This window comes from Micromonas pusilla (genome assembly GCF_000151265.4).
Source record: "Micromonas pusilla CCMP1545 genomic scaffold MICPUCscaffold_4, whole genome shotgun sequence".
Classification (NCBI taxonomy): Eukaryota; Viridiplantae; Chlorophyta; class Mamiellophyceae; order Mamiellales; family Mamiellaceae; genus Micromonas; species Micromonas pusilla.
Window position 1 is genome coordinate 1,323,984 of NW_003315885.1, and position 14,430 is coordinate 1,338,413.

General features: G+C 67.3%; 7 protein-coding genes across 7 annotated transcripts; 3 read left to right on the forward strand and 4 right to left on the reverse strand.

Moving 5' to 3' along the window:
- Positions 1-72: 72 nt before the first annotated feature.
- MICPUCDRAFT_57549 (uncharacterized protein) lies at positions 73-1,599 on the reverse strand (the record flags this gene model as incomplete). The annotated part of the gene is made up of 1 exon (XM_003058206.1): positions 73-1,599. One exon carries the CDS (start codon positions 1,597-1,599, stop codon positions 73-75), a length of 1,527 nt encoding a protein of 508 aa, XP_003058252.1.
- Positions 1,600-1,719: 120 nt separating this feature from the next.
- MICPUCDRAFT_15872 (uncharacterized protein) lies at positions 1,720-3,237 on the reverse strand (the record flags this gene model as incomplete). Its single annotated transcript, XM_003058207.1, has 1 exon — positions 1,720-3,237. The coding sequence occupies one exon, from the start codon at positions 3,235-3,237 to the stop codon at positions 1,720-1,722; it is 1,518 nt and encodes a 505-aa protein (XP_003058253.1).
- Positions 3,238-3,278: 41 nt separating this feature from the next.
- On the reverse strand, positions 3,279-6,284 carry MICPUCDRAFT_57551 (uncharacterized protein; the record flags this gene model as incomplete). Its single annotated transcript, XM_003058208.1, has 2 exons — positions 3,279-5,858; positions 6,024-6,284. The coding sequence occupies 2 exons, from the start codon at positions 6,282-6,284 to the stop codon at positions 3,402-3,404; spliced, it is 2,718 nt and encodes a 905-aa protein (XP_003058254.1). The 3' UTR covers positions 3,279-3,401.
- A 72-nt stretch (positions 6,285-6,356) lies between these two features.
- MICPUCDRAFT_57552 (uncharacterized protein) lies at positions 6,357-7,117 on the forward strand (the record flags this gene model as incomplete). Its single annotated transcript, XM_003057835.1, has 2 exons — positions 6,357-6,605; positions 6,728-7,117. 2 exons carry the CDS (start codon positions 6,357-6,359, stop codon positions 7,115-7,117), a joined length of 639 nt encoding a protein of 212 aa, XP_003057881.1.
- Positions 7,118-7,372: 255 nt separating this feature from the next.
- Positions 7,373-7,630, reverse strand: MICPUCDRAFT_9294 (uncharacterized protein; the record flags this gene model as incomplete). The annotated part of the gene is made up of 1 exon (XM_003058209.1): positions 7,373-7,630. A coding segment is annotated over one exon (258 nt), but the record flags the coding sequence as incomplete, so codon positions are not given.
- Positions 7,631-9,247: 1,617 nt separating this feature from the next.
- Positions 9,248-11,695, forward strand: MICPUCDRAFT_57554 (translation initiation factor fusion with methylthioribose kinase; the record flags this gene model as incomplete). The annotated part of the gene is made up of 1 exon (XM_003057836.1): positions 9,248-11,695. One exon carries the CDS (start codon positions 9,248-9,250, stop codon positions 11,693-11,695), a length of 2,448 nt encoding a protein of 815 aa, XP_003057882.1.
- A 315-nt stretch (positions 11,696-12,010) lies between these two features.
- Positions 12,011-13,606, forward strand: MICPUCDRAFT_16058 (uncharacterized protein; the record flags this gene model as incomplete). The annotated part of the gene is made up of 1 exon (XM_003057837.1): positions 12,011-13,606. A coding segment is annotated over one exon (1,596 nt), but the record flags the coding sequence as incomplete, so codon positions are not given.
- Positions 13,607-14,430: the final 824 nt, after the last annotated feature.

Below are 14,430 nucleotides of genomic sequence, written 5' to 3' on the forward strand. Positions count from 1 at the left end.
AGTACGACGTACTTCGCAAGGGTCTACGCGCGCGTTCGCGTTGCTTTGTCGCGCGTTAAATCAAACTACGCGTCACTTCGCCGCCGCCCTCAACGCGCCCAGAAGCTCCTCGAACGCGTCTGGAACCGGCGCGCTCAGCGTCATCGGCTCGCCAGTCACCGGATGCTCCAAGCGCAGCGACGTGGCGTGCAAAAACATGACGCTCCCCGGCTTCGCGCCGTCCGCGGTCAACGCGGCGGCGGCCGCCGCCGGCGTCGCCGCCGGCTTCCCGCGTCTATACAACGGGTCCCCCACGAGCGGCGCGCCCAAGATCGCGCCCATGTGACTCCGAACTTGGTGCTTCCGTCCCGTGTGCGGCGTCACCTCCACGAGCGAGCACGTCGCGTCGGGGAGATTGAAGATCTCCAGCACTTTCCAGTCGCTCTTCGCGGGTCGGCCGTCCGCGGGGGCGTCGACCACGCCAAAGAGGTGGTCCTCCGTCTCCGCGTCTTCCCCCTCGGCGTCTCCTCTCCGCTTGGGTCGCCTTCGTCCGGGCACGCCCTCGACTATCGCCCAGTACGTCTTCTGAACCTTCCTCTGGTACCACGCCGTCACGAGTAACGCGTGAGCGACGTCCGTTTTCGCAATCACCATCACCCCCGTCGTCGGCTTATCTAACCGATGGACGATCCCCCGGGCGTCCGCGCCGTTCAGCGCGCTCACGTGCTCGTCCCCGAACGCGTCCAGCGCGAGGTCCACGAGCGTGACCGAGCGCTTGTCCACGCTGGCGCCGCCGGTAGGATGCGTCAGTATCCCCGCGGGTTTGCTCACCGCCGCGAAGTGGTCGTCCTCGTAGACGACTACCAACGGCGCCGCCCCCGCGCCCGGTCGCTTGCTCGCCTTCTTACTCTTCTTGCTGTTCGCGCGCTTGCCCGCGCCCGAGGCTTTCGACGCGGCGGCGATCACCTCGCTCGCCCTCGCGTCGTCCCCCGCGCGGACGCACGCGGCGGCGGTCAGGGAGTAGCTCACAACGTCTGGGCTCACCCCGCGCGCGGGCATGCGTTCCAACGCGATCGACGTCGCCGTCGCCGCGGCGTCGTCGCCGCCGCGCATCGCGAGCGCGCTGAGGACGACGTTGAACATCCCCGCGGCTTTCCCTCGCGCGGAGGACGTCGCAGGGTCCGGTCGCGATCGCGATCGTTTCTCGCCGCCGCCCTGCTTAGGGCTACCCTTCGCGGCGGCGGCGGCGACGGCGGCGAGGCCGCTCGCGCGCGTCACGATCTCCGTCAGCGACGTCGAGTCGTGCGACGAGAGCTCGTCCCACGCCGCGATGGACGCGTCCACGCCGCGCGCGGCGTCGTCGTCGCTCAGCAGCGGCTCGAAGTGCGCGGGGTACGCGGACGCGAGGTATCGAAGGAGCGTCTCCTCCGGCTGCTCCCGCGTCGCCTTGGCGTCGCGCGTCGTCGATTTCTCTGTTGTCGCGCCTTCCGACGATTCGACGCCGGCGACCGCGCGAGCCGCGGTCGTCGCCCATCGCGCGCGCGCGCCGCCGCCGTGCGCGCATCGCGCGCGCGCGCGCGGCGCGACGCGAACCCACGCCGCGCTCGCGAGGGCTGCCATCGAGCGAGCGCGTGACATAGAGTGCGGTCGACGAGGCTCGCGGCTCGGTGAAGTCGGTTCGTTCGTCCGGGTAAACCAGCTGATGGGAGTTAACAATCGCTGGTCTACAGTACGAGTAGACTACTTCCTCCTCGCCTGGACGTACCCCGCGCGCTCCCGCAACGTCCTCGCGTTCGACGGCCCGTCGCACCCGTACGGGTACACCTCCGGGGCTAACCCCCCCGCGTCGATGTACTTCAGCAGCGGCGTGAACACGCTCCACGCGGCGGCGAGCTCGTCCCTCCGCACGAAGTGCTGCTGGTCGCCGTTCACGCAGTCCAAGATGAGACGCTCGTACGCCTCGGGTATGTACGTCCCGTCGTACTTGCGCGTGTACAGCAGCTCGAGCTCGCTCTGCGCGAGCTCGACCCCGAGCCCGGGCTCTTTCACCGTCATGAGCATGTATATCGCCGGGTCCGGCTGCAACCGGACGACGAACTCGTTCCGCGCTTGTCTCCCCGCGGCGCGTTCCGTCGAGAACAGATCCCCGGGGACGTCCTTCAGCTGCACCCTGATCTCGCACTTGTGCTCGTCCAGCGCCTTCCCCGCCTCGACGATGAACGGCACGCCGTCCCACCGCTCGTTGTTTATCCGCATCACGCACATCGCGAACGTCGGCGCTTTACTCCCAGCCGGCACGGTGGGGTCGTCCAGATATCCCGGCTTGTTCGCCGCCGCCTCGTCCCCGCTCGCGCCGTACTGCCCGAGCGCGACGTCGGACGTGCTCACGGGCTCCATGCACCGAAGCACTTTCAACTTTTCGTCTCGGATGTCCTCCGGCGACAGCGAGCACGGCTTCTCCATCGCGACGAGACACAACAGCTGCAGGAGGTGGTTTTGGATGATGTCGCGAATGATGCCGTACTCGTCGAAGTATCCGCCTCTTCCTTGCGTCCCGAACGGCTCTTTGAAGACGATCTGCACGCTCGCGATGTTGTCTCGGTTCCACAGCGGCGCTAAGAAGCGGTTCTTGAAGCGCATCACGACGAGGTTCTGCGTGAGCTCCTTCCCGAGGTAGTGGTCGATGCGGTACAGCTGCGACTCGTGGAACAGCGTCGCGATCTCGGAGGAGAGCTTCTCGCTCGACTCCAGATCGCGTCCGAACGGCTTCTCGACGATGACGCGCGTCCACGCGGGCTCGGTCGTCGCGCACGAGGCTTTGATGTTCGCGCACACGGGCGGGTACACGCTGGGAGGGAGCGCGAGGTAGAAGATCCGGTGCCCGACGCCGTCGTCGCCGCATCGCTCGCGCTCGAAATCTCGCAAGCGCGACGCGAGCCCGCCGAACACCGGCCCGGTCGCGCTCGCGTCGTCGTACTGCCCAGCCTCGTAGAAGCACGCGCCCAGGAACTTCTCGATCATCTCCGGGGTGCCCTTGAGGAAGTCGCGGACGCGGGATCGCAGGCTATCGTCGTCCATCTTCGAGCGCGCGTACCCGAGGACGATCGTAGACGGCGGGAGGTGCCCGTGCGTGAACAGCGCGAACAACGCGGGGTACGTCTTCTTCTTCGCGAGGTCGCCGCTGCACCCTAAGACGGTGATCGTGAGGCACACTTTAGGGTCCTCCCATCGCGTGTGTTGACGCTTGGGAGGGAGCATCGCGGCCGCGGGGGGGGCGGGGCGCTCTGGAGGATTCGCGCGTTAACAACGTGGTTTTCTGTTCACACCAGACAGCAGTCTGGCAGTCGTGGACCTTTTAGGTTCTCTCCTCGAAAACTTACCCCCGACCCTTACAGTACGCGTACGCACCCTTCGCTCATCCATCATTCCAGCGTGAACGTCGCGTCCTCGCGCGGCCTCGACACCCTGAACCCCCCGCCACCGCCCCCCAACGCCTCGCGGATCAGCCCGGCGTCGCCCTCGCCCGCCACCTCGAGCGCGGCTCGAAGCGCCGCCTCCGGGTCGTCGGGGTTCCGCTTCGCCGCGGCTTCGCGTAACATCCCCACCGCGGCGCCGATCTCCTCGCGGGTGTACGACGGCCGCGCGATCTCGTCTCTCAGCACGGCGGTCCCGCCGCCGCCGCCGCCGTTACCGCCGCCGTTACCGCCGCCGAGGAGCCCGTTCAGAAGCTTCATCACCTTCTCCTCGCTGACTTTCGCGATTTTTTTCCCGACCTTCGCGGCGGCGGACACCTTCCCGCCGGGGGTGTTTCTCTGCGCCGCGAGCCGCACCTTGCGCTGCGGCGAGCTCTCCCTGGAGTACGACGTCGGCGAGGGCGAGCGCGAATCTTTCCCGCCGCGGTGCTTGAACCGGCCGCGGTGCGTGCGCGCCTCGTTCACGAGCTGCGCGAGGTCGGTCATCTCGAGCGCGCCGCCTCCGCCGCCGGCGCCGGCGCCGCCGGCGCCAGACGCGGATCGCGAGTGCGTCGCGGACCGCCCGCTCGCGGCGTCTCGCCTCGCCGCCGCCTTGCGGCTCTTCTTTGACGCGCGCTTTCTTCCGCCGCCGCCTTCGACGAGCCTCGCGGTCTCCTTGTTGCCGATGCCGTTGCCCCAGTCGTCGTCGCCGCCGCCGCCCTCTTCTTCGTCCCAGTCCTCTTCCCAGTCGCCGTTGCCCCAGCCGCCGTTCTCCTCGTCCCAGTCCGAGCCGTCGTCGTCCCAGTCGTCGTCCCAGTCCTGCATCTTCGTGAACCGACCTCCGGTCTGGTTGTTCTGCTGAAACGCGCGGTATCTCGCCTGCTGGCGTCGCGCCTCCGCTTGGAACACCGCGAGAAGGGACAACGCGGACGCGATCCACGCGACGATGAGAATCGTGATGAGAATCGCCCCGAGCGCCGCCGCCGCTCGCATGTGCTGATTCGCGAACCCGCTCGCGTCCGCGGCCTCGATGTTCTCGCCGATGACGCCGGTCTGTATGTTGCGCCAGTGCGACAGGATGAACTTCTTCGTGTCGTCCGAGTGCGTCACGACGAGCCCGGTCGCGGCGGTGATGAAGATGAACGTGACGACGCACATGAAGATGTGAATGATGAGACCGACTTGCGAGCCTTGCGTGACGCCGATGAAGCCGGCGACGGAGGTGAGTATCACGACCGCGCCCGCGCCGGCGAGGATGGCCGCGGCCCAGCGCCCGCCGATGGCGTGGTCCGCGCCGAGGCGGAGGTTCTTCACGACGACGTCGTCGGGGGTGAGGAGGTCCACGGGCGCGTCGTCGAAGTCTTTCCCTTCCACGTCCAGCGACTCCATGTGGTTCCCGGCGTTTATGATTCGCTCCTCCACGGACTCCGTCAGCGTCGCGTTGATGTCCTTCCCGCTCTCGGTGTCGGACACGTTCACGCCGCTGAAGGAGAGGGTGAACGACAGGAGCGTCCCGCCGTCGGCGTCTTTAGGGGGGTAGACTTCCTGGACCCACATCGCGCCCTCTGGAACCTCCATCGCCGGCGGCGGCGGCGGCGGCGGGGACGGGGCCGCGGGCGTGGGAGGGGCATCAGGGCCTGGGGGAGCCGCAGGCGCGGGAGGGGCATCCGGCTCCGGCGGGGCCAACAGCCGCCGGCGACCGATCTGCGAGTTCGGCGGCGGCGGCGGCGGCGGCGGCGCCTGCTGCACAAAGTAGTACTCCCCGAAGATCCGCTCCGGGTGCTCGTTCAGAGTCGTCGTGAACACGTTCACCGCCGCGGTGACGTTCGGGATGTGCTCGCTCGTGCGGAACGTCACGTCCACGTCCAGGGTCACCGCGTCGGGGATGTAATAATCCTTCCGCGCGAGCACCGCGCACAGGACCAACACGAAGAGACCGAACAACACGCCCGCGAAGTTCGCGCCCGCGCCGACGCGCTTCGCGGTGTACTTCAGACCCATGACCTGCGCGGAGGTCAACAGCGCGAAGACGATGAACACCGCGGCGGCGATGAGGACGCCCATGGCTTTGTGGAAGTACCTCCGCACGTATCGCTCCGTTCGCGCCCGGTCGAACGTCTGAAGGATCTCCATGTGCTTCGTGAGCAGCGTCGTCGCGTTGCCGCCGTTCTCGTCGCCGCCGAGGGCGACGCCTTTGTGCATTTCATTGTGGAACGTCGAGTTAAACGCCTTCATGAGCTTCCCGTGCCTGGAGTGTAAGTCTTCCGGGGAGAGTTTCCGCCAGTACGATCCGATCATCTCGTCGGATTCGTCGCGGTAGATCCCCATCATCACCGCGCAGTACACGACGCCGGTGAGCAAGAAAAGGCACAGGATGTGGTACGACAGCAGCAGCTGCCTGTTCCCGGTCAGCGCGCCGAACAGACCCTGTCGATCGCGCGCGCGGAGGAGGCGGGTGGGGAGGGGGGTAGGGGGCGGGGCGTGAACACTCGCGACGTGATATTTTCATTCCGGTGTCGACTGGAGGAGGGTTGCCAAAATTATCACGCGGCGCGGGGCGGGCGGCCGGGCGCGAACGGCGCGACCGCGCACCTGGACGGAGATGAACGTGATGAACAACCCCGCGAGCAGCAGCGCGGAGTCCGGCTCCTCGAACGCGGCGACGGTGAGCCCGCCGTGCTGGTACACGTCGTTTATGAGGCTGCTGTAGTGCCCGTGCCGCGTGCTCATCACGAGGAGCGTCACGCCGAGGCCGAACAGGACGAGGTTTAGCGCGAGGAGCGCGACGCGCGCGACGAGCGCGACGAGCGGGTGCGGCACGATCTCGTTCTTCATCGCGTCGCGAGCGCCCATGGCGATCGTGGGCGGTTCGCGCGGACGATCGCGGGCGCGGGCGCGGGGAAGGAAGGACGCGCGGCGGACGGAATGAGCGATCCGGAACCCGCGCTGGTCTTTCTTTTTCCGACGTTTCGAGACTGGACGACGGGCGGGTGCGGGTTCTGTTACGACGGGTCTTCCCCGGGCCCTCCCGTTTTCGTCGACGGCGTCGCGCGCGCGCACACGCGGTCGCGCGCGCCCGCCGCAGACACGTTTCAAAGCGTCAAAATGGTCAACTTGAACGCGGCGCTCACGTACGTCTTCTCGCTGATGATGTTCATGGCGGGAGCGAACAAGGTGCGCATCGAACGCGGCCCCCCATCGCGAGCGACGGATCGAATCTCATATTCTCCGGGCCTCCAACGACAAGAAAATGACATCCATCGGTCCATCCCGCCCGCCCGCCCCCGCCCCCGCAGGTCACGGACTCCATCGCGCCTCCCGTGCACGCGGACCTCCTCGCGCAGTTCACCGTGTTCGCGAAATCTCCGTGGGGGTTCCTCCGCCTCTCCCCGACGCTGTTCATGTACGTCGTCGGATACCTGGAGCTGACGTGCGCGTTCGCGATCGTACACGCGCAGCGAAACGGCGGCAACAAGAAGCTCCCCGTCTTCGTCCTGTTCTGCGTCCTGTACTGCGCGGTGATGACGCACGCGTGGCACCAGGACGGGAAGCACTGGCCCGCGTTCATCCTCGCCATGGTCGCGGCGTTCATACTCACGGAGGACACGAGCGGCGGGAAGGCGGTGAAGGCTGCGCGCGAGGCGACGGCGACGGCGACGGCGAACGAGACGAAAAAGTCGAAGTGAACGAGCGGAATGGAAGGATGAGAAAAGTTCGCGCGTCTTCGACTCGCTCTACGCGTCGACTCGGCAGAAACACCCACGGCGACCGAACGCGCCGCCCTCCCTCCCTCCCTCCGCGCCTACTTACCCGTCCACGTAATTCACCTCCACCTCGCTCCAGTTCGGGTACATGTAGTCGTCCATGTCGAGCAGCCACTGGTAGTATTCCCGCGCGCGTTTCGCGCTCTTCGCGACGACGACGACGGCGTCTTTTTCGTGCTCGGGTCGCTTCTCGACGTACGCGTCGCGGATCGCGTCCGCGGCGGTCTTCGCGTACTCTGGTAAACAGATGGCGACGCAGCACCCGCGGAACCCGGCGCCGCTGAACCGCGCGCCGAGGACGTTCGGCGTGCCTCGGCAAATCTCCAGAAGGTCGTTCATTGGAGGACACCCCGCGTCGTAGTTTTCAATCGACGACGCGCCGGACGCGTTCACGAGCCGACCGAACGTCTCGAGGTCGCCCGCCCTCCACGCCTTGCAGCCGTCGTGCACGCGCTTCTGCTCGGAGAAGAAGTGCGTCGCGCGCTTGCGCTCGGTCTCCGTGAGTCGATCCTTCCACCGTTCGAAAACCTCCGCGGGAACGTCGCCGAGGCGCGGCCGCCGCGCGCCCGAGGAAGACGCCTCCATCGCGTCGATTTTTTGATTTTGGTTTTCTTCCTCCCCCGCCGCCGCCGCCGCCGCCGCCGCCGTCAGCGCTTCGGCGGCGGCGTGGCACTCCTCTACCCGGTCCCCGTACCCCGTGCCCGCGAGCGACTCTCTCACGCCGGAGTGCGCGATTAGGAACACGATCGGCAGCCCTTTCCCCTCCAAGATCGGCTCCGTGAGCTCGTCCGGGGACCAGTGCTTGTGCCAGCGCGTCGGGTCGTCCAGATCGAAAATCACGCGCGCGTCGGTTTCGCTCGCGCAGTCGATCAACGTCAACGCGCCGGGCGCAGCGCACGCGCACGTCGCTTGGTCGAGAACGCCGCTGCGAAGACCGAGGGAGTCGTTCTCGCAGGCGCGGCCGACGCGCGCGATGTCCCAGCGCGTCGGCGTCGGTCGCTCCTTCTCGGGGTCCGGGACCGGGTGCTTCGGCAGCGACGCGATCTCTTCAAACGTTCGGGCAGCCTTCTTCGCGTCCTCTTCGACGTAAAAATCGCCGTCCGCGCCGCGCAGATGTTCCGAGTGGTCCAGGATCTTCACCGGCGCGGGCGGAGGCGCGTTCGCGGACTCCAGCGCGAGCGCGATCGCGACCTCGAGCGCGGCGGAGGACGCCAGCCCGGCGCGGTCTAAACCGGGAGGGTGCGCCTCGACGCGTCCGAGGATCCCGCGAGCGAGCGATTCGCCGTTTCCGTCGGCGTGAAATTTCTCCAGCGCGCGCGCGACGCCTCGCGCGTAGGCACCCCAGTCGTCGGCGTCGTCGCATCCCGCCGCCCCTCGCGGCGGCGGGATCGCGCGCAGGTCGAACCGGACGTCGCCCTCGCGCGCGTCGGACGTCAGCGATACCGTCGTCGGCGTCAGTTTCGGCGGCGGCGTCGCCGGCGCGCCCGAGAAGGTGGGCGGAGGCGGCGGCGCCGACGCGGACGACGACGCGATCGCCACCTCGGTCGGCGCGGGGACGAACCCGAGGAGCACGCCGCAGTTCAGCGCGACGCCCGCGACCGTCCCGCCTTGGTGGTCGATGTGCGCGCCGAGAGGGCACACGCGGTACGGCGCGGCGACGACGCGGACGTCGATCGGCTCGACGTCCGTCGCGCCGCACGCGCGCGCGTGCGCGAGCGTCGCGTCGCGGCACGCCTTGAGCTGCTTCACGGACGGGAACCGATCTTTGAGCTCGGTGACGTGCGTCGGCGGCGGCGGCGGCTCGGGGGGGTACAGGTCCGGCCGCCGGCTTCTGGGCGGCCGCTTCGACGCCCCTATGCCGCCTTCGGACAAGAACCCCGTCTGCATCGCGTCGCGGCGAGCGCGGGGGCGCTGTGACGCGCGAGCTTCGACGGCTCCGAGGAAACAAATCTGATGAAAGCAGAGAAAAAAAATCAGTCGCGCAAACACGTCGAAAAACACATCACCCCCGCGCGCGGCACCGCACCGCACCGCACGGTCCTCCTCGCCACGATGACCGCGCCGACGCTCGAGGCGATCCGCTACGCGCGCGGGTCGCTGCAGCTCCTGGATCAGCTCAAGCTCCCGACGTCCACGGTGTTCATCGACGTCCCCGACTGCGACGCGTGCTGGAGTGCGATCAAAGAGATGAACGTTCGCGGCGCGCCCGCCATCGCGATCGCCGCCGCGCTCGCGCTCGCGGTGGAGGCGCACAAGACGCGCGACGCGCTCGTCGCGAGCGGCGCCGCCGCGGTCGCAACGTTCGTCACACAGAAGATGGATCACCTGTGCACGTCGAGGCCGACCGCGGTGAACCTCGGCGAGGCTGTGATCCGCCTGAAGGCGCTCGCGGACGCCTCCGTCGCGGACGGCCTCGACGCGGCCGCGGTCGTGGACGCCGTCGTTCGCGCGTGCGAGAAGATGCTCGAGGACGACGTCGCCGCGAACATGGCGATCGGCGCGCACGGAGCGGACGCGCTGTGCGCCGCCGTCGCGTCAAAAGCCGCGGACCCCGCGCGCGCCAAGCCCGTCGGCGCCGCGTTGCGAGTTCTGACGCACTGCAACACCGGCTCGCTCGCCACCGCCGGGTACGGCACCGCGCTCGGCGTCGTCCGCGCGCTGCGCGGCCGTAACCTGCTCGAGCACGTGTACTGCAACGAGACGCGGCCGTACAACCAGGGCGCGAGGCTCACCGCGTACGAGATCGCGTTCGAGAAGATGCCCGGGACGCTAATCTGCGACTCGGCGGCGGCGGCGCTGATGGCCAAGGGTAAAGTCGACGCCGTCGTCGTGGGCGCGGACCGCGTCGCGGACAACGGCGACACCGCGAATAAGATCGGGACGTATAACCTCGCGGTGTCGTGCGCGTATCACGGCGTGCCGTTCTTCGTCGCCGCGCCGTCGACGACGCTGGACGCGAACACGGCGACGGGCGCGGACATCGTCATCGAAGACCGCCCGTCCACGGAGGTGACGCACTCGTTGGGCACGCGCGTCGCCGCGGAGGGGATCGACGTGTGGAACCCGAGCTTCGACGTGACCCCCGGGTCGCTCATCGAGGGGATCATCACCGAGAGCGGCGTCGCGAGGAAGAACGCGGACGGCGCGTTTGAGATTGGGAAGTTCATTCGAGACGTCATCGGCGCGGGCGGGGAACCCGCGGCGGCCGCGGGCCCGCCCGGGTTCGTCGCCCTGGACACGGCCACGGTCTTGGACTACTGCGCGGGGAAGGCGAGTATCGCGGACGCGCTCGGGGGCGCGAGCACGCGGAAGGAGTGGTCCGCGAAGGAGGTTGGCGACGGGAACATCAACTTCGTGTACATCGTCACGGGCTCGGGAGGGAACGCCGTCATCGTGAAGCAAGGGCTGCCGTACGTCCGTTGCGTCGGCGAGGCGTGGCCGTTAACGCAAGAACGCGTGCGTTACGAAGCCGAGGCGTTGCAGACCGCGCACGGGTACTGCCCCGCGCACGTCCCGGTCGTGTACGAGTACGACGCGCCGATGTCCGTCATCGCGATGCGGTACCTCGAGCCGCCGCACATCATCTTACGCGGCGGGATAATCTCCGGGACGATCTACGCGAACCTCGCGTCGCACGTCGGAGAGTATCTCGCGACGACGCTGTTCGGCAGCAGCGCGCTGAAGGTTGGATGCGAGGCGCAGAGGCGCGCGCGCGCGGCGTTCGGACAAAACGAGGCGATGTGCGCGTTGACGGAACAGGTCATCTTCACGGAGCCGTACGCGAAAGCGGAGAACAACCACTGGACGTCCCCGCAGCTCGACGACGCCGCGAAGGCGCTCAGGAGCGATAACGAGCTGAAGGTTGCGATATGTGCGCTGAAGAACAAGTTCGCGTCCGACGCCGCGGCGCTGCTTCACGGGGACTTGCACACGGGCAGCATCATGTGCACGATGGACACGACGTTCGTGATCGATCACGAGTTTGCGTTTTACGGCCCGATGGGGTTCGACGTCGGCGCGTTCGTCGCGAACTTGCTCCTCGCGTACTTCGCGCAGGACGGATACGACGGCGACCGCGCGAAGCAGCGCGAGTGGTTGCTGTCGTGCGTGAAGGAGACCTGGGGGGTGTTCGCGTCGCGGTTCAGGGAGTTGTGGAACGAAGAAGGGATCTCGTCCGATACCTCCGGGCTCGCGCCAGGGTCGTTGTTCTCCGCCGCCGCGGGCGCGGAGGGCGACGTCGACGCCGCGCTGAGGGCGCACCAAGATAAATTCATCGACGACGTGTGGAAGGACACGTTAGGGTTCGCGGGGGCGAAGATGACGCGGCGTATCGTCGGCATCGCGCACGTCGCGGATTTAGATTCGATCGGAGACGCGGACGCGCGCGCGAGGTGCGAGACGAACGCGTTGCGATGCGCGCGGCGGATGATCCTCGAGGCGGGGTCGCTCAGCGTGGACGACGTGTGCGCGATGGCGAAGGAGTTGAGGGGAGGCGCGTGAGCGAGTGAGGTGTGTGTGTGTTTGAGCGGTCTTCCGTTGACCGTGTCGACTCCGAAATAATAATCCAGCTTCTCGAGCGCTCTCACAGCATTGCTAACTAACCTGTACAGTAAAACTTCTGAAACCTGCTCGAGACGCGGTCGAGAAGAATTCCGCGGCCCCGACACTTCCATCTCGCGCGACCGCGGGCGTGCCGCGAAGAGGGTGAGGCGCGCTCGCGTCGTCCGCACGCCTCTTTCGGACGTATCGTTCGCGGCCGGCGCCGAGGGGACGACCCGGGCGCGCGCGAGAGGTCGCGTCTGACCCTCGGGGACGATGGCGAAGAAGAAGGCACCGAAAGACGGCGGCGGCGGCGGCGGCGGCGACGCGAAGGCCGCGAAGACGCCATCGAAGCGCGCCGGCAAGCCGAATGCGAAACCGAAAGAGGACACCGTCCTCACCGGAACCCCCGGCGAGGGCGGCGACGTCGTCGATTTCGGGTTCGAGCGCACGGAAGCGCTCACCGGGCGACGGCTGAAGGCGGAGAAGAGCTCCAAGGCGAAGAGCAAATCCGGCGGGTTCGAGGCGATGGATCTCCTCCCGGACGTGTTCCGCGCGATTAAACGGAAAGGCTACCGCATCCCCACCCCGATTCAGCGCAAGGCGATCCCGGTCGCGCTCAGCGGCGCGGACGTCGTCGCGATGGCGCGGACCGGCAGCGGGAAGACCGCGGCGTTCCTCATCCCTGTGCTGCACAAACTCCGCGCGCACTCTCTCAAGGCGGGCGCGCGCGCCATCGTGCTCTCCCCCACGCGCGAGCTCGCGCTGCAGACGTTCAAGTTCGCGCAGGAGCTCTCGAAGTTCACGGACCTGCGATGCGTGTGCATCGTCGGCGGCGACTCCATGGAGGCGCAGTTCGAAGACCTCGCGACGAACCCGGATCTCTACGTCGCCACCCCCGGCCGTCTGCTGCATCACGTGGAGGAGATCGACGGGCTCACGATTCGCTCGGTGCAGCACGTCGTCCTCGACGAGGCCGATCGCTTGCTCGAGATGGGGTTCAGCGATCAGCTCAGGGACATCATGCGGCAAGTCTCGGACGTGAGGCAGACGTTGCTGTTCAGCGCGACGATGCCGAGCCAACTCGCGGAGTTTGTCCGCGTCGGGTTGCGCGATCCGCAGGTGATTCGCTTGGACGCGGAGATGAAAATCTCGGACGACCTGAGGCTGTCGTTCGTCGTCACGCGAGCGGACGAGAAGATCCCGATGCTTCTGTACATCCTGAGAGAGGTCATTCCGGATAAGCAGCAGACCGTGGTGTTCACCGCGACGCGTCACCACGTCGAGCTGCTCATGGCGGTGTTGGAAGAGGAAGGCGTCAAGTGCAGCGCCGTGTACGGCTCCATGGACATGGCCGCGCGTAAAATCAACATCGGGAAGTTTCGCGCGCGGAAGAGCGAAGTCTTAGTCGTCACCGACGTCGCCGCGCGCGGTATCGACATCCCGCTGTTGGATAACGTCGTGAACTTTGATTTTCCGCCGCGGCCGAAACTCTTCGTGCATCGCGTCGGACGCGTCGCGCGCGCCGGGCGGTCGGGCGTCGCGCACTCCATCCTCACGAAAGAAGAGATGGGCTTCCTCGTCGACTTGCATCTGTTCTTAGGACGGTCGTTAGTCGCCGCGTCGACGACGCCGCCGGACAACCGCGAGGAAGCGCGCGCGCTGTGCGAAGACGCGGACAGAGAGCAGCGAAGCGTCGTCGGCGGTGCTCCTCCGACGTCCCTCGACCTCGTGCAAGATCGCGTGCGGGACATCTTCCAGTCGAAAGTCGAGATGGACGGCATGCGAAAGGCGTGCGATAACGCGTACAAGCTGTACCAGCGAACGCGAGGAAGCGCGGGGAACGAGTCCGTGGCGAGAGGCGCGGAGCTCTGCGAGTCCATGGGCCCCTCGCCGGTGTTGTGCGCGGCGTTGAAAGAAGGGCAGCACGCCGCCGCGGGGCTCGCGGAGATCACTCAGGCGATTCGTAAGTACCGACCCGCGGCGACGGTGTTCGAGGCTGAGATTGCGAACGCGGCGAAAGGGAATGGGCTGCTCGCCGCGGCGGCGAGGAACTGCAGCGCGATGCAAGCGAAACGCGCGGCGCACGATAAGCACATCGACAAGGCGAAGGAAACGGGGCACGGGCTCGTCGCGCGGCGGCGGAAATTGAACCGCCCGGACGCGGACGACGGCGGAAACGGCGGCGGCGAGGACGGCGACGAGGACGACGAAGAAGAGCACAGCGACGGCGCGGACGACGACGACGAGTTCGGCGCGGACGACGACGACGACGAAGAGGTGGAGGCGGTCGAGAAGGAGACCCACCGCGGCTGCGGCGGCGGCGGGAAAAACAAGAGGAGAAAAAAGTCCACGTCCGACGCGGAGGAACCCGCGGACGCGTTCAACGTCGGGAAGTTCCGCGACGACGAATTCTTCCTCGACGTCACCCCGCGAGGCGTGAACCACACCGAGCTCGGGTTGTCCACGATGGAAGACGCTCTTGGACGTCCGATGCAAGACCACATGTCGTTGGACGCGTCGTTGAAGCAGGCGACGATGGACATCGTCGAGGAGGACGGGAAAGGCATCCAACGTCAGAGGAAGGTTCGGATTTGGGACAAGAAGAAGCGGAACTACGTCCAAGTCAACGCGGACGAGGTCGACCGCGTTCGCGGCGGGAAGCGAATCAAGACCGAGTCCGGGGCGTACGCGAA